This window comes from Nuphar pumila, chromosome 10, assembly GCF_984573655.1.
Source record: "Nuphar pumila chromosome 10, dmNupPumi1.hap1.1, whole genome shotgun sequence".
Classification (NCBI taxonomy): Eukaryota; Viridiplantae; Streptophyta; class Magnoliopsida; order Nymphaeales; family Nymphaeaceae; genus Nuphar; species Nuphar pumila.
This window is the reverse complement of record NC_143258.1, coordinates 75786252-75805663: the sequence shown is the minus strand read 5'-3', so window position 1 is coordinate 75805663 and position 19412 is coordinate 75786252. Positions and strand designations below refer to the sequence as shown.

Here is a 19412-nt window from a genome sequence, read left to right as displayed (position 1 = left end):
GATGCATAAAATGAAATCATGTATGACATGAATACCTGTATTGAGAAAAAAAGCTTGCATTTAATGTGGGTGCGTGAATTTATGCTTATGGAATTATGGTTTCATGCATAATTTGGATACATGAATGCGCATTGGAAAGCATGGGGAAAGAATGCATAGTGGCATGTGATTGAGGATTTCTGCTTATGAATGCAATAAGGATCAAATGGGATCATCAGGGGCTGGGTGAGCCTCGAGAACCAGTCGTTCTCTGTTTAGTGATTTTGATGCATTACAACAAATCAAATGTGATATTATTGTTTTACCGCACTGTTATATGTTGTCACGGGCTGTGGTCCCGTGAAAAGCTTAGCATGCTGATATGCAAGCTTATGTTATTAATTCTGCATGTAAATTTGCAAATGTAAAAGAGATGAATTAATAACCAGATAAAAGAAAATAAAGAACAGTGTAATTCACTTTCTCCTTGATGTCCCTGCTTTGGCGTGGGAATCTTGGATGTTGCAGTTTGGGAAAAACCGTGATGATACAAAAACTCCGTGTGCGTTGTTACCTCTGAACCCGATATTGAGGTTCTTCTCCTGGACACGGTTTTAGGGAGAGCCCGCCACTATTTCTGGGGGTGGTGTGTTTTGACGCAGCTGTTGTTGTTTGGTATACCAATAAAGTGGCGTTAGTGGATGCTGTTTTCCATGGTGTCCCCGACTTTGGATGCTGTTTTCCAAGGTTCCGATGGATGGTGATGTTTCCTGATATCGATCGAGGGCTAAGTGTGGAACCCGGTAATAAAATACAAATTGTGTGTGAAGCTACCCCGGGAACCCTACTTGACCTCGGGGATTGTACCCGTTTGGTGTATCTGCGGGCAATGGTAAATTAAAAAGAGGAATTTAAAGATTGTGTGCATTTAATAGGACATGGATATGGAAAGAGAGGGAGCTTAAATGAAAGATAATAAGGGTTCATGCATCGCACATAAATCATACATATTCTTGCTATGCATTAGTTCATGCATGTTTACCTGTTCACTTGGTTATTATATGTTGATCATTGGAGGATATTGATCTCTGTTGCATTTAATTTCCTTATTGATTAAGTTGTGATCAATGTTAATTACTTCGTGTTCCCTTATGTTCAATTCTGCATGAATGGTTAATTGTCTTATAAATTGATTATAACTGTATCCCTCAAAATATTACATGGATCTTATTTATGTTCTTTTTCTTATTTGATTCATTAGGGAAACCTGTACGCAGAATTCTTCGGATTTCTGACCCTCTCATTTTATTGGTTTTTCCCAGACACAGGTGATCAGTGAAATCGACTCGCTTCTGAGGGGATACGAGGGCCACATTTGTTTCAGACGACTTCACTTACGGACAGAGAGGCTCTATTGTTATTTTCTTTTAGTTCTTATTTACTGCAAGTTGTTATTTCATTTTTGACATTGAATATGACTCTTATTGATTCATTAATTAAAGAATTCAGTTGGTTGGTTATGAATGATAAATGTAAGTTGGTTTGTAGTGTGTGGTTATCCAACTGAAATTGGAACTGTAGGGACCCCAGGTCTCTGAGAAGTTTTCCGCAACTCTTAGAAAAAAAAAATTCCGCATTTTTCAAAGGTACGAGTTGGGGTCGTTACATGAATTGCATTCTTTAAGTTTAGTTTTGGTTTCCTATGGGGCATATGGTTGATGCCCTACAATATTTACAAATAACCTCGTAGAGGATTGAAGCGAAGTGCGAGTTGCTGCGTAGCTGAAGGCTCCACTCTTACCTAGTACGATTCCTGGAAGGATCAGGCAAAAGTTTGAGTTGGTTAAATACTTGTGTAAATTTTACTTTTTGTCTGAATCCTTACATTTAAAGAAGTGTAATATTTTGGAATAAGAACATTTTTAAATTTTGTCATTTCATTCCTGTTATGTTCTTGCATATAATTTAGAACTTTAAATCTTTGCGTAACTCCTCAATCATCTTAAATCTTGATACGTTTTGTCTTTAGCATTTCCTTTTTTACATGTGAGAAGCCTAGAATAATAGTCTCAATCAAGTTGTGTCTATGGATGATTCTGTACTGGATCTGATACTGGGAGACTAATATACACTCGCGCTTGCACTCAGGTGGGTTGTTTAGTATTTGGAACGATTAGAATGTGACCATAGATGAACCTGTTGGCATATTACTTTCGAGAACCATATGAATTCTTTATGTAAATAAAATGTTTTAATTTTTTCTCAAAATTTGGGGTTTGAAAAAGTTTTAAAAAGGTTGAATTTTTGAGGGACATTGCAGTTTTGTTTCATGTTATACTGACACTGCTCTCTTTGTTAAGAAAACATGTGATTCTATTGTAATTCTGCTACTTTATGTTGATGATATGATCATCACAGGAAATGACAAAGAGGGAGTAAATGCCATTAAATCTATGTTAAAGAAAACTTTTGATATGTTTGACCTGGGTTTTCTGACATTTTTTAGGTATTGAGGTGACTTATTTATAGCGAGTATATATTCTATCTCAAATGAAGCTGGCAGTAGACATTTATGCTAAGTCAGAGATTTTAGATGATAAGAAAGTATGAACTCCTGAAGTTATAAATGTCAAATTAAGATTTGATGATAGTGTTCTACTTGATGATCCTACTCCTTATCGACAATTAATTGGATCAATTACTTGTCTATCACCTGACCAGATATTGCTCATGTCATTCATTCAGTAAGTCAGTTTCAGCATGCTTCTACAACAGTTCATATGGCAGTTGTCATGAGAATTGTGCGATATATCAAGAATACTATCTCAAAAGGGATTTTCTTATCTTCGCCTTCTTTTAATTTGACTGCTTATACTGATGCAGATTGAGAAAGTAATCCCAATGATCGAATCTCAACTACTAGATTTTGTATTTTCTTAGGGGATTCACTTATTTCTTGGAGGTGCAAAAAACAACAAAAAGTATCCTTGTCGTCAACTGAAGCTAAATATCATACCATGGCCACTACAACCATAGATATCGTATGACTTAGAAGTCTTCTTTGCGATATGGGGGTCGTCATCTCAACTCCTTTAAAGACGTATTGTGACAATAAAAGTGTGATCTACATTGCAAGCAATCATACATTTCACGAGCACACCAAGCATATTGAAATGAATTGTCACTATGTTCGAGATGAATATCTAAGAGGGACGACTTCCTTGCCTTATGTCACATCAGACTATCAGTTGACCAACTTCTTCACCAAAGCGCTTCCAACTCCTCGCTTTCTGTTTCTCCTTAACAAACTTTCGATTTTCTCTTCGTAAAGTTTGAGGGGTGTTAATATATATATATATATACCAAAATACTCGATAGGGTTATTTTGATCTTTTCACTATACTTTTTAGTTTTATGTATTTTTAGTTTTTCTCTTTTTTGTATTTTTTACTTTTATTTTTTTATTTTTCTTTTTTACCTTTTGGGATCCATTGGGGGCCCCACCTAAATAGGCGTTGGGGTCCCCAACATCTATTAGGGGAGCCCCAATGGCCCCCCTTTTGAGCCCATTCTTTTTGTATAAATAGGGATCTTTCCCCCTCTCTTTTGTAAGGAGTTTTCTCCTCTTTTCTCTCTTGAATAATATTTTTTTGCCCTTTTGGCTTTCACCCATAGTGGGTTTGTGTAATTTGCACATTAAGTGCTTGTGTTATTTGGTTCTTTATTGAACCCTTTTGCATCTCTACGTATCTCATTACAGACACCCTCTTAGATCCCATCAATCATCAATGGCTTCTTATGTGGCCCTTAAAATTTGTGAAGACTTCAAACTGATGTGGTGGTCAAAATGAATAAAAACTGTGTAAGTAAAATATCTTTGGGACTTTATTAACACCTACTGAGAGGAAATACAACAGAATACATATTAAAACAAAGAGAAGAAAACCAAATTGTCATCAATGAAAGTGGTAATATATCAGACCAATAAATCATGCACAAATTATTTACACAAACAATGCACGAAGCATACACTCACTGTGGTGAACTCATCCAATTTCCCTTTTCAGGTTTCCCCTTTGCTTGGATAAGGAATGCTGGGGATTATGGCCCACCCTCCATTAAGTCAGGTTAAAAGGTACACAAGATTACGCAACCCAGTGGGCAGGTTATTCCCTAACTTTTTTGTACTGGTTGAACTCCTCAATGACACTCTTCTGAAGAAATCATTCTGTAGAAGGCCTTTCAGGACCCTCTGGTGTTACCAAACTTTACCAGACAAAGCTTTGCAAGCAAGTCTAAAAATGTTTATTGGTTCTTCTTGGAAGGATGCCAACCTATGTCACACGGACTCGGCTTAGAGGCTGCCGCAACTGCGTCTCATCAATGCGGGTGCGTTCAAACAAATCTGGGTGCGTTCAACCCACATTCAAGATTATGTTTGTCTAAAATGGACTCAGTCAATTTTGACCAAGTCCATTTTGGTCCAAAATAAAAAATAAAAAAATAAAAGTGTGTGTGTGTTGGGTGGGGGGTGGAGGGTATTAGGATATGACCGCCCCCCCTCCTCCTCCTCCTCCTCCCTGACTACTCCTCGATTCTTCCCCTCCTCTTCCGATGACATTAACGACGACAACGACCACAGGTACCTCTCTCTCTCTCTCCTCTTCTTTTTCCTCCTCTCTTTCTTCTTCTTTCTTCTCCTCCTCCCCTCGTTGGTGCAAGGGCTGAACCCAGGCCTGCTTGGGTTCGGTTAAAATTTATATATATACCCTCTCCACACCCAACTTTTTTTAAAGTACTGCATCACCGCACCCGTATCCGCACCCGCACCTATGTGACAGATGCCAACCAAAGCGAGAACTGAATTGGGCTGGAAATCTGACTAATACAAAATATTTTTACACAGACTTTGTCAGAAATGGTTTTTTTTAATAAGATCAGGTTAATCCATGACCAATTATACATAAACCAGACTACACCAGTTAATTGGGGAAAAAAGATAGGACAGACCTAAGCCTGATAAGGATTCTAAATCCAGATTTGGTCTGACCCCATTATTATTGCATTCTCCTTGTGCAATTCTCTGCTTATGTGACAAATCTTTAGCCTGAAAAGGCTCTTCAAATGGCAGAGTACAAAGTTTATCAATGAAAGGGCACCAGGAACGACAACTTATTCTAATAACTGGGGGCGCATCTCTTAAATGTATACATCTGGCATGTCATCAGAGCACATATAGTAAATGCAGAAATAATTAGTTGTCAACAATTCTGCCTTCAGGCAAATGAGAAAACCCAACATTTTGGCTGCAGTCTAGAATTTAAAATCCTGAAGAATGCTAATATAAACACTTGGAAGAACAGAAAAAGGAAAACAATAAAGATTTGTAATTTTGCATAAAATATTATAGTAATGATCAACTTTAACATACTAAGAGATAGGTATAGAAGTAACAATTTGAATCAGCACTTTTTGTCTGAATTCTAGGTTTAAAATGTTCTAACAAAAAACTCGTAACAAACATAATTGAGGTCTTCATGCTAATCTAAGTTACATACCATGAAGAATAGGAAAGGAAACATCGAGGATATTGGCAGGGCTGAAAGAGAAGTATAAGAAAAAAAAGTCAGAAAAATCATAGAGAGAGGACAAGATGCAAAATTGCCACATTCATATTCTCATAAGCAGATCTAGAAAATGTTACTAGAACTGCTTGTTTTAAAAGTTTACAGAATCACTGCAACTAAGAAATAGCTGAGATTTATATAAAACACATAAAAAATAAAGTTCTAAATTTTAAGTGCTTCTCAAGAAATAGAGACCTGTATAAAAATAATATACAAGGGAAAAGAGAAACTAATCAGAACTTCAAGAATCACCAAAAGCAACTAAGCAAAACCGTGTCAGAGGACCTAGACATGTAGGATATCATCTCACCACCTTCTGTAGAAATAGTTGATACTACACAGCATATAGCTATCCTAACAGAACCGGTTGATTTGTGCATTGAATTAAAAATTGAGAGGGGTTGTGGATATTGTACGAGAAACCCCAATAATGACATTCAATAGGGTCTATAGAGATCATGTTTTCATCCATAGGATCCCAAGTGCCTGGATAAATCAAAAGTTCAATTCTATCTGAACTACTGTTCCCTGGGATTGGCTTTGGGCCTTTCCTGCACAGCTTAGGTGGAAGGCGAAGACGGCCTCCTTCCGGGGCTTCAAAGACCCCTCATAGTTTGAGCACTACCATTACAGTAGAGGAAAAAGAAGACCCTGATAAGGTTCAACTATTAGAGGTGCACAATCATTTGTGATGGATGGACAAACAAAAGTTTTTGACTTTATTCATTTTGTGGGTTACTTGTCCTCGAGGTACGATATTTGTGAAGGCGGTAGATGCCGCCACTGGAAACACCACTTCTCGTCCGACTTGCATGTGTTAAGCATGCCACCAGTATTCAACCTGAGCCAAGATCAAACTCTCCATGAGATTCATAGTTGCATTACTTATAACTTCCTTCTTCGTGGACAAAGTAAGTAAATGGATCCCGGTTGTTCAATCATTTGATAACCAGAGTCATTCTTTTATAAATGATTACTATGAGTCAGACTATAGAATTTGATCAATCCTTTTTTTTGTCGTTAAGGTGAAGAACTGAACTATGAATTCTCTTTCTTCATCATCAATCAAATCACTGTTTGCAACCCAAGATTCTATTTGATCATCAATCCAATCATTGTTCACGTTTTTTCTATTAAATGAGATATGATTACCATATCCGCTTCACCATTAATTAGAAGTTAGAAGATAGAAGAGGTTTCTTTCACATTTCGAATCAGAATGGATCATGCGGGAATAAGAATTTCATGGATTTAAGCATAAAGCCTCTTCTTTTGACTCTTCCTTTTTGTGTATAGCATCGCCACTCTCCTTGGCAGCATTGATTAATTCGAAACTTATTTGAAAGCCATATTTCGACCTAGACATTTTCGGGATGCCCCTAATAACCAACAAATGACAAGTGCTTTTCTACAAAGCCTCTATTGTTATGAGTTAACAAAGTAGAGCTATTTTATGATTGGTAGAGGAGTAAGGGCTCTGAGCGAGTCAATTGTCACGAATCAGTCAAAGGGATTAGCAGACTGCAAATAAATGATGGTTAGAGGATAACAGTAATCCAACCTTAATAATCCAACATATGCATAAAACTATGACAGACTGCAAGTGTGTCAGGCAGTAAAACTCCACAGATAAGCATCTTAGTTCTGAAAGATTAGAAAATACAAGGACTCTTGTGCACCTAAATCTCAATTTGACCTATAACAGTGAATGTGCTAAGGCCACGACTTGATTCAAACTAGTAATCAAGAGTTGCCCCATTCTTTTTTTATCTTCAGGGTAAAAAACAGCTTACACAAGCTCTTGTTCCACTTCCACATAATCATCAGTAGATCGAATTTTCAGCAAATGCATCATGCTGGTTGCATAAAATGTTCAAATTTTCGATGCACTAATTATAAGAAAGACGTGAACGAAATAGATGCCAGAATTTCTGTGAATATTGGCAAGCTCAACCTACATCTTGAGATTTGAATTCTATAACTTCTTGACACAACTTTCTCATCACAGTCTAGTAGTTAAAATGCTGCCTAAGCCACATAGTCAAGACAAGTTTAAGCCTACTGCCTAGGAGCGCTTAGGTGCCTAGGGTGTGCACCAAGGTTGGTATTCTATATTTATTTCTTTATAAGTTTTAAAACAATATAATCATGTTTTGGTTATGTATTTTGAGACATTAAATTTTTTCAATTTCTTTCTCATCTTTATGGTTTTTATATTTTACTTAAATTAAGGTTGTAAGTATCGTATCGTTACCCATATTTGCCCAAGGTAACACCGTATTGTATCGTATCGTATCATAAATTTTTAAATAAATTTTTTCTAAAAAATCCAACAAAAATTACCAAAAAATCTAAAAAAAATCACAGCACATGAAACAATGATGAATTGCACAAAATACAACCATAAAATCACATATGAAACATTTATGTTTCCATGAGCTGCTATGAATGACATACATATCTCATAAGAAAAATGTAAATTGTGAAATAATAAACAACACTAAGCTAATAAGTCATAAGATCCATAACCGTGCATGTTTACATAAACAAAAAAAAAATCCCAAAGTGTTTCTCAATACTTAAAAATTTTACATAACCAAATTTTTTTAAGTTCAAACAAAACTGAAGACTTCTTCTTGCAAGAAATCAAGCCCTAAATCACTTTCAAGTTCTTTAGGAGTGAACACAAACTCACCTTAAGGAGTCTTCTTATATATTTAAAAAAAAAATGAACTGAGTGCAACATAAAATGCACTAATGGTGTATCTCTATCGGGGCGTATCGTACGATACACCTGATACAGGTATGAATCGTATGATACACATCATATCGATTAGGCCCAAAGTAATGATACGTATTATAAAGTCCATGAATTTTCTATGTTTTTCAGAAATACTTTTATGAGAAACTCATTGACCATGATTGGATCGATGAACTTTTGGATGTTTGTAAGGTTTCACTGCTTAGGCAACACCATCGGAATCTGGATCTCGAAGGGGGATCCAATCGAGGCCCAAATTGGGTCTCACATGAGATAACTAGGGGTTTGGGTCAATTCGGACCCAACCCAACAAAGAACACAACCTAAGTGCACTAAGACTTGATTTGGATCCAATCCAATCTTAATCCCTTACAATCTACCTTAAAATAAGGTTTTGTGAGAATTTGGATCTCTGAGATTCAAATCCAAACCCACACTCATATACTATATATATAGATATAAGTAATAAAGATTGAGTTGGATCCAACCCAATCCAAAAACAATATTAATAATTTATATATATATATATATACATATATTTGGATTGAGTTGGGCCCAAATGGACCCAACCCAATCCACTCCCTTACCCAAATCATTTGGGTCGGATCCATGTTGGATCCAACCCGGATCTAAACAGGGATGTCGACATCCCCTCTCTTCTCCCCTATTTAAACCACCTAGGGGAGTTTTCCTTTTTAGTTTGAACCCCCCTCTCTCCGACTCTCGCTCCCTCTGCATCCCCTCTTCCCCACCCCGTATCTCTCTCCCTCTCTCTCTCTCTCTGAACTCTCACCCCTCTCGACTCTCTACTGCGTGTGCCGCCACCCTTCTTCGTGTCTCGGCGAGACCACCACCGCTGGTGGTGCCCCCACCAGAGGCAACCCCAAACGAGGTCACCCCTATCGCACCCCATTGCACCACTCCCCAGTCGAAGCTCCTTGACTGCCCTGCCCTGCTCAACTCCCAGCGAGCCACGCTGGAGCCCTTGCCGGACTGCCTCCTTAGGTGAGCTCTCTCTCTCTCTCTCTCTCTCTCTCTCTCTCTCTCTCTCTCTCTCTCTCTCTCTCTCTCTCTCTCTCTCTCTCTCTCTCGTGTCTCTGTTTTTGGCAGGAGGGCGCCACCCTCCTACCTCTATCGTCTCTCCCTCAGCTTTCTGGTGGTTGACCATGGCAGCCACTGCAACGGCAGCAGCAAGCTGCCGTTGCTGGCCACTGACGCTGGGGGAGGAGAGGGTGGGACCCTCCCCTCCTTTTTATTTTAGGATTTTTTTCCAGCCACCCCAATGGTGGTGTCCGGTCATCTCGAACCCGAGCCAGGCTCGGGTACTGTCCTCTATCGCATCGCCAGAGGCGAGCAGGGAACTTCGGCCCTGCTCCACCCCTCTTCTTTTTCCATGTTTTCAAAATCGAGCCAACTTTATCATGTCTTACACCCTTGGCAGGCCTAGTCAGGCACAACCGAGCTGAGCCCGACTAGCACCGAGCCCAGCTCATTCACCCTTAGCCTCAGGCTGCCTCTTACTTGGCTCAACCAAGCTGAGTTCGGCAAAGGCTAAACTCAGCCTGTTCCATTTTTGGTACTGAGCCCAGCTCGGTCAAACCTAGTCAACTCGGTTCGTTATCGAACCTAACAAACTCTTTTTATGCCTCGTCTGCTCGGCTGAGTCCGGTCGGCCTGAACTAGGTTCGCGTTCGAGCCCTGCGACACGATCGTCGCCTCATCAACTAATATAAGAGTTTTAACATCGTTCTTTATGCAACACGATAAAATCTTTTGAGTGCACCATATCGGCTCAATGGATGAGACTCTGTCCCTCTGACATGCACACCGAGACACGAGCAAATTAAAAACCTATGCTCAAAATCGTTAGAGATTCAGACCATCTTCGAGATAGGGAAAAGTTGCAGACAATGATGACGACAGAACTTTTCTGATATATATACGTACACTTTTAACTCAAGGATGCAATTTTGCGTATTCTTGTCTCATTTATATTATGTTATTTAATTTTATCATAGTGTTGTTATGTGCACAGGCTTCTGCTTATGCAATTTACTTAGCTCGATGTTGTTAAAATGTATCATTCAACATTTGTAATATTATATATATTTTATATATATAAAGTATAATACATATTCATATATGGTATATATGCATATGTATTATCCTAATTATATATATAAATATATATTTCTCTATTTATAGGCATAGGGGTAGTTTAGACATTTCCAGTTTTACGCATATTCCATTTGGAATATGTTTGTAATTTTATCTTTTATTTTATTTTTTATTTTTTCCTTTTTCGTGGTTTGCGCAACCTAGGGTGGCTCCCCAAAGAGTCGTTGGGGAGCCCCCCAACGGTCACGTGGCTCCTTTCTTGTGTTATAAATAGGGGTCTCCCCCTTTGTTTTTTGATATACTTGAGGGAGCTTATGCTCCATTGTAATGGGGTTTTTACCCCTTCTCCATTATTCTTCAATGATATGCAACTTATGACTTTATGTCATATTTTCCCCTTTTTATGGGTTTTATGTGTTAGCACATTATGTGCTTATGTTGTTTCCCTTTAATGGGTATATTTGCACTCCACGTGCATAAGTATGGGTTCATTATTGAACCCAACGTATTCCAAGTCACTTTCTAACAGATGTATGGTTTCATACACCGGGCCTTGTTTATGCAATTTACTTAGCTCGATGTGTGGTTTCACACACCAGGTCCTGCTCTACATTATTTACTTTGCTATTGTGCTGGTATGTGCATAGGCTTCTACTTTAATATATATGTAACCTATATATACATCAGAGTTACCGGAAGCGCCTAGGGTAATGGGGAAGCGCTCTTTCCCGATATGCGCTTCGGAAGCGCGAAACGTCACGCTTCCGAAATGCGTGGGGAAGCGTCCCTCTTTTTTGGGAAGCGCACTTCCCTTTTATGGGAAGCACGCTTCCCCCTCGCTTCCCCCATTTTTTTTCATTTTTTTCGCTTCCCCCTCGCTTCCGGTTCGCTTCCTAGGTCGCTTTCGAGATGGTTCATAATTTTCTTCTAAGTGGTCCCACGCTTCCCCGCTTCCTACATTTTTGAAAGTGCCTCTCTTCCCGCTCCCGCTTCCCGTAGCGCTTCCTGCTCCCGCTTCCTCAACTGGCAACTCTGATACACATAATTATTATAGAGTACATAGTTTTGCGTACTCTTGCTATAATTTCAATTATCGTGCATTTATTTAAAGTACGTAGTTTTGTGTACTCCTACTTTAAATTATGACAATATGTATTTAAAGACACAACTTTCCGTATCCCTACTATAACTCAATTTCAAAAGAATCTTCATGCAAGATTTCAAGCTTGCATGCGCCGATGTCTCAAAAAATAAAACAAGTGTTTTACGTTCTCACATTCATACTATTCAGCGTTCACATGCGCCGCTTATTCTACGAATAAAATAAGGCTCCCATGCTCGCACGCATCAAGGTTGTCGCGTATGTGCTTATCAGATAATTCCCAAGCATTAGAGTATTCGTCGAACACCTTTCCGACCTGGTTCGAACTTTAAAATAAGTTGAGATTGGCATGACTTAGGCATTTGCAACTGAGTCTTCTCTTTGAACCAATATAACGCAAAGACTTCGACTACGTAGACTTCGCTCGTACGTACATCAGGTCTTTCCTTTATGCTTTCAGAATGACCCGAATATGCCCCCAGCCTAAGGCACAGGAAATCATGTTTTCTAGTATGGTGATTGGTCTTCTTTCTGAGAAACCAAAATCATTTTCATCGTTGTAGTACTATCAAACATGCTCATACATCGAAGAATGGTTTTGAGGTTTAGGACAAACCTCGTGCGATAATGCACCATATTATAGGAAAATCATGTAAACATTCATGATCGCCTTCATAGGCAAAATGCTCAATTTGGTTTAAAAGACCAAAGCATATTGAATGGGTTGTTGGATAAAAGAAGACCCGATACACCCATTCATCCTTTGATTCTGTCAAGAGAGAAGATAGGAGGTACAAACTCCGATGGACAATGTTGTTAATAATTATGATCCGCGAATGACAATGGCTCAGTGTTCCCAGTCATCTGAATTAAGAGACTAGGCTACCAATTATTATCCTAAATGATAGATCTCATAACTTCTGTAGAAGTTCAGATGCATCCCCCGTTTACAAGTGGCCTCTAGGTAATTCTCTCACAGTCATTATACTGTCCCCTTTAGAGCAAATTCAACTAGTCATCCGGGGTTTCAAAATACATAGAATAATAAACTCCCGAATGGTCTCAGTTGTTTCTACGTTTTGTCCTGTGAGTACCCACAGGTCGTTAACTATTGAAACAAGATTATGATATTCACTTTGCTTCTGTTCAAACTGAATGTTGTAAAATATGTTAATGCATATGTTAGTCTTGTTCTGACGTCTAATGTTGATGTACACACCAGGCTTTTATGAGTTTGACCCGTTTTATGGGATACAAGTGATGAAGAGACAGATGCTGCAGGCGATGGCGCAATGATATCAAGAATTCAATCTCTCTATTGTTCCCTCCTAAGCACATTTTATAATTTTGTATAATGACTTTATAAATTCTTTTTATCTAAAACCTTCTTTTGAATCTTCATGATTTTGAATGGATATATGGAAAAAATGCCAACCCAAATCTAAGACATTTGGGGACCCAAATTATTGGATGAAAATTTTACCTGTAATTCGCCCAAGGTTCGCCGACTTGTTCTTTTCAAGTATTGTTTCCGCTGAGCTATCATTTTTAACTCTAAAAAACGATTGATGGTTAAATTTTTAAAATTTTCTAAAATTTACAAGTTCGGGATTTTGGGGCGTTACACATATCATACCGTATAGTACTCTTAGGCCCAAACTTTTTGCACAGTTTTTGCCTTTTACTAAGCCTACCGAAAGCCCTGTGTGGCTCACAAGGGCCTTTCGGCCTTGTAATGTTTGTACAACTTTACATACCTGTAATTTGCATTTTCCTTAATGAGATTGTGGTGCATGACACTATTGTATATTTCCTGCGCTCAATGAATTGATTATTATTGAACGTTTCTCTCCCCCCCTCTATTCTCTCTCTACTCTCTCTATGCTATGTGTGATTGTTGCTTTCTTGTAATTGTGCATTTGCAGGTAATACTGCATGCGTACTTGTTGCTTCGAAAGATCCGCTTTTGCCTACACGCTTGATGATAGGAAAAGGGGCGTTCGTATTTACAGATGAGGCCCCGAAAGATCCTGGTTCTCTTCGGGTACAACTTGACCAATACTAGGTCTTCGACTTTGAACTCCACACTTTCAAACACATCCAGTCTTCCGCGTTAGTAACCTAAAGTCATTTCATGCCGATGAAGAAGACAACAACCGCAACCAACCGACACGAGCGCCAACACCTCTCCGCACAACTGACGCCAAAGAAGTAGAGTACATCATGGATGATCCGTGCAATTGTCAAGGATAGATCAAAGAGTATCTTGTCAAGTAAAAATGATTGCCATAAGAAGAAGCCAGTTGGGAGAAAGCGAAGAACGTCCACCAGTTTCTCTCAGCAGTGGACGAGTATGAAGCATGGGCTCTGTCGTCGAAGATGTCGACAGCTTAGGTGGGGGAGAATGTTAGGCCCAAACTTTTTGCGCAGTTTTTGCCTTGTACTAAGCCTACCAAAAGCCCTGCGTGGCTCACACAGGCCTTTCGGCCTTGTAATGTTTGTGCAGCTTTACATACCTGTAATTTGCATTTTTCTTAATGAGATTGTGGTGCTCGACACTATTGTATATTTCCCGTGTTCAATGAATTGATTGTTATTGAACGTTCCTCTCCCCCCCTCTATTTTCTCCTCTCTCTCTGCTCTGTGTGATTGTTGCCTCCTAGTAATTGTGTGTTTGCATGCAATATTGCCTGCGCACTTGTTGTTTCGAAAGATCCGCTGCATTCGCTTTTGAAACTCGCTAAAAGATTGGTTGGGTCAAGGTTTCCTAATGTTGCATGGGCATATGAAATTTAGCCCGTGATAGTATGACACTTACAACACTGACTTAAATAATTATGTTTTTTGTGGGTCTCCAGGTGATGCCTAGGCACCCAGTGCCACCTTGTGCTTTAAAATAATAAGCATCATGATAATTGCAATATATCGCAATATTTGTTCTATCGTTATGTATATGACCAGTAAACAGCAAGTTTAAACCTTGGAGATGACTTGTCCTTCAGCCTGTTAAAGAAGTGCATGTTTTAGTTCTTAATTCATCTCATACAGGTTTATTCAGTTTGTTCTGACTGGCTGTTGTATGATTGTTTATGTTCCAGATGTGGAAAGACATTTACATCACAGATTAAGACTCGATCACTACAGCAAAGACTGCTCCCAAAAGCTGTACCAATTTACTTAAAGATCAAACTGTCATTTTCTTGCTTATGAATACACATCCCTGTTTGGTGAGTAAATAACACAATGAAACATTGTATCAACCAAACAGTTTTGTCAAATTTACTGCACAAAAATGAATTTGCGTAGGACCCTTTAAGCAGGAAGTGAAACTAGAAAAAAATTGCATGTAAGAATAATATAAACAAGTTTTTTCTGGCAATTTTAGCTCTTAATGTAAATAAATTCAGCAACTAATGACAAATGCACATCTACTAAACTGCAACGTCATTCAGACTGAAAATATGATGAATCACATCGAACAGACTGTGCATTGCTTATGATTGTGTAGGAATAAGACCTATATCTATTCTGTTCATCTAAATTGCTGTTTTTTCAACACAAGGTTTTTATTTGTTCTTTAAATACTGGCATAGAACAGCATCAAAAGACAAGATCAATGAAAGCTAACATCGTTATCATTGTTGCTGTTCCTCCACTTCTCATTCATAAAGGAGCTGTTACACAAAGAAATTCAAATCTCCATGAACCGTCCATATCAATGTAGCATCAAGAAAGAGAAAAATTCTAGACCCACATCCAATAAACTTAGCTAAATAGACAACAGAGTAGGACTAACCAATATCCAGTAAACTTAACAAAATAGAGAACAGAGTAGGGCTAACAGTTGCTAAGTACGACAATGCCCACGAACAGAATTTCTTTCAGAGGCACACCCACTTGAAATTCCTTCTTTTTGTCCAGCTTACATCCAGGACAATTTTCATAGTACACAGCTTCTTTCTTTAACAGTGGTTCTCTTTTTTGCGCCATTCTTCAGAATTCAGCTACTCAATCAAATTCTCCCAATTCGAAGCCCCCTGAAAGTTTACCAAAAGGTGCAATTGGTAATTCAACAGTCAATAATAACAATAATAATAATAGTATCTCCAACAACTTTGGAAGGGAAATTTTAATGCACCAAAAAAAATGGTATAGATTACGAAATCTTTGATCTCAAATACCGCTTTGGTTAATGTGCATACACAGACTAATGCATCTCAAGAACTTACAGTCAGGCACCCCAATCCAATACTTACAAATAACTCTTGGAACCATTTCAGTTTTATTTAGCTGCCGGTTGTAACTCCATTTGACTATGTGATTTGAAAATATCAACAAAACCTAAAGAACGACAATAAAGCACCCTTCCACTTCAATAAAATTAAAGTAAACAGGACAAAATCCTGGTTGATTCTTTCTCAGATAAACTTCTAAATACCAGGCTCTGTAGAAAGAAAAACATAAAGATTTAGAGAAGGGTTGGCTACAAAATGAAGTAAAAATCAAAAGAATAAAAAGAAATAATACCATGAAATATAAATTCAATATAATGTACAATAGCAAGTTACTAGACCAGCAGATTTTGTGCCATAAAATTTCAGAAATACTTAATTCTTTTTAATATTTGGAAAAAAAACATTTGAAAGACACGATAAAATGAAGCTAAATAACATAAACATCTAAATATATATTAAATTTGTGTTTTACAAAATCCGAAACCAGAAAATTACTAAAAGAACCTCGGGTCCACCAAAACAATAACTAAAGCAAATATTTAGGTTCAAGATCGCTAAAAGCTCTTTTGATAATCTTTCTCAGGGAACCAGAATGTGAAAACCATTCGATGAAGCTGATGATCGATCAGTTGTAGAAAATAATCAATCAACTTAAGCCCTTAATTCTTTTCAGGGGATCATTGTGTGGCATCAACAGACTCAACTAATAATAAACTAATACTACTCTGTGAAACATCTGATTCATGAATGAAGCTACTCTTGCAGCTCAGAAATCTTCAATTATCAGCCTATTACAAAGCATAAAGCTAAGATAGCAAATGAAGCAAAGATACATCAGGATCAATTGATTTAGTGAAATGAAATGACAGTTTAACCAAAATCTCGGGATCACTGCTTTAGGAGTTACTTAATGCAACTGAGGATTGAAATTATGGAATAAGGCTGAGAGTCTACAAACTTGAAACGGGCTTATGTTTACAAAATGAATAAACTTTTTCAGGTAAATCTCTAACATATATGTGTTGCTTCATAATCCGAAAGATAACTACAAAATGAAGGGAGATTCGATCAAATTCAAAGTGAACTTAATGGTGAAACAAAAGGCTTAGAGATCCAGCAAATTAGAAAAACGAAGTTGTGCTTTGAGTTATGCATCTTCCTCAACAAAAGTAGAATTATAATACGAATCCAGAAGATAGTTTCATCCGTGATGAACTTCAACAATTCTAAAAAGAAGAATAGGAAGAAGAAGCCAAAGAAGGCTGAACTTATGAAACTAAAGGCATCAAGAAGAAGAACCTAAAGAACGTTAAACTTATGGAACTAAAGCGAATCCTTCTTTTCCGCTCCCTAAATCAATCTTATAAACTTCAGTGTTGCTTCCAAAACCTAAATCCAAAAAACGAAGCAATAGATCCATCAAAAACACGAAAAACACACACTTAAATTTCCCGTCCAAAATATCCATGAATCTCACAAGAAACCTCTCCAACAACCTCAGCATTCATTTTGAACAACTAAGACACAAAATTCTCTCCCGCATAAACTTCAAAGCTTAGAATCAAGATTGAGTTCTCGAATCGAACTCAAACAAGCAACTAAATTCTAGACAAGCACATTCTTCGCAGAGACGATGCTTACGAGCAAGTTCACTCCAAATCGTTCCATGATTAAATTTCTCCCCGCTAAAAACGCCTCTTGTAGTTGTTACGACAAAGTCTTCAAGTAAAAAACAAAACGATTTTTTTTCTCTCAAAGACGCAGAATGAAACACGATTCGTGCCGTTTCTTCCGGTACACAATTCCTACGGGAAGAATGCGTCGTCTACGTGCCTATCGAAAAAAAAAAGCGCTACTCGATGAAATCTTCACATATTCTACGGGAATTTTCCATCGTGAGACAGTAAACACATGCGTAGCGGATACGAACGCACCGTAATCCGGGTTGATTGGTATCGAACGGGGAGAAGGACGATCGCGGACGAGCAACAAATACAGAAGAACGGGCGGGATCGTCGGCATGAAGGCATCGTCCCGTCGATTTATAGCCATGAGGCGGCGACGTCGAACCCCTCGCGTTGGGTTGGGGTGATGAATGTTGACGGCGGAAAAAAGAAAATTGAAACATAAATATTTAAATGACTAAAATACCTATCATAATGGCTCTACCGACAGCTCATTTCCCTATTAATAAACAAATATTATATGACTATATTCTATCCTTTTTTACGATCACTTCTTAACCGGTGCAGTTCACACCGTTTGGTTTTACTATCATTATGAAGGTTGGATCAATGTTGTCATTATGGGTATCGCCCCTGAATTGTTTGGCCATCGATTGAGCTGTATCGGTTAATACGATACTCAACCGAATCGTTTTGTATGGCCCAAAAATGATAAAAAATTATTACGTGTCAATCATAACGTAACACGTATTAAAATCATTAAATAATTTTAAAATAATATTTAAAAATTAGTTTTAGTATTTATTTATATTTATTAAAAAATAGCCTATTCAAGCTTGCAGCTTATCGAATTTTTGCCGATACCCACAGACTGAAAACATTGGGTTGGATAGGTAGCAGACCCTGTTAGTTGGTTATTGTAATATCAAGAGCACCAATAATCTTTCTATTTCTTAAATACTATTATTGCTCTGCTTAATTGATAACCATTTGCTACCAATGAATGAATCGTTTTTAATCTCAATTCCAAATTAATTAAAGTAACCAAGTTTACATGGAAACCATAAATTTCGTATACCCAATTTTTTAACCACCCTATAAAGTAAACATTTCATGACATTAAGTCAGCTAAGTCCACGTGGCTTAAGCGATGCAATGTTGATTGTACTTAATTTACCAAACATCTCACGTTTCATTTTCCCTACGTATGTATATTTGTATCAATATTGTCGGTATAGGTGCCTGAATCGATATGGCCAGAAAATTGATATGATTAATCTGCTATTTTTTTAATAAATATAAAAGTAGCTTAAAATTGATTTTTAAACATTTTTAACATTCTAATTGATTATTTTTTGGCACATTCAGAACAATTCACTTGAGAATAGGTATCGGTCGATTCACCTGTTGGCCAAACGATACTATGTTGATTCTGATACCGACGACAACACTGACTTGTATGATATAACGAAAAAGGTTGGCTCCCTATTAGGCGAAGGAACTAGTACTTTAAATGTTGTTGTCTAACAAATAATTGATCCATGTAAAGGTAAGTTTGACGGCAATAAAAAGGATGGCTCCCTAATAGGTGAAAGAACTAGTACCTGAAATGTTGTTGTCTGATGGCGCGAAACAGGATGGCTCCCTAACAGGCGAAGGAGCTAGTACTTGAAATGTTGTTGTCTAATAAATAATTGATCCATATAAAGGTATGTTTGATGGCGTGTTCTGCGCGACAAAAAGCCTCGAAATTATGCATTTTTAACAAGCATTGGATGCAGCAGACATGAGAAATGCCGTCCATCGCATCCATATACATATGTGATTTTTTGTTTCACACCCCCCTGTTACAAAAAGAACAGGAACGAGGAACGAGGTCGCCTTGACAAGCACGCCCCTCTCTCT

At 37.9% G+C, this 19412-nt stretch overlaps 1 protein-coding gene across 2 annotated transcripts in view; it reads right to left on the bottom strand.

The window, feature by feature from the left end:
- LOC149826866 (protein ZINC INDUCED FACILITATOR-LIKE 1-like) overlaps window positions 1–19412 on the bottom strand; it is a 208531-nt gene that overhangs the window by 185076 nt on the left and 4043 nt on the right. The window contains exons 1-3 of one of the 2 annotated variants that reach the window (XM_090019010.1): window positions 17757–17825; window positions 15430–15624; window positions 5538–5578 (exon numbers count right to left, since the gene is read on the bottom strand). In XM_090019010.1, coding sequence (XP_089875136.1) covers window positions 5538–5578; window positions 15430–15577 — 189 coding nt within the window. In that variant the 5' untranslated portion in view covers window positions 15578–15624; window positions 17757–17825. Of the gene's footprint in view, window positions 1–5537; window positions 5579–15429; window positions 15625–17756; window positions 17826–19412 lie in introns of those variants that run through there. The other variant, XM_090019009.1, reaches the window with a different exon arrangement.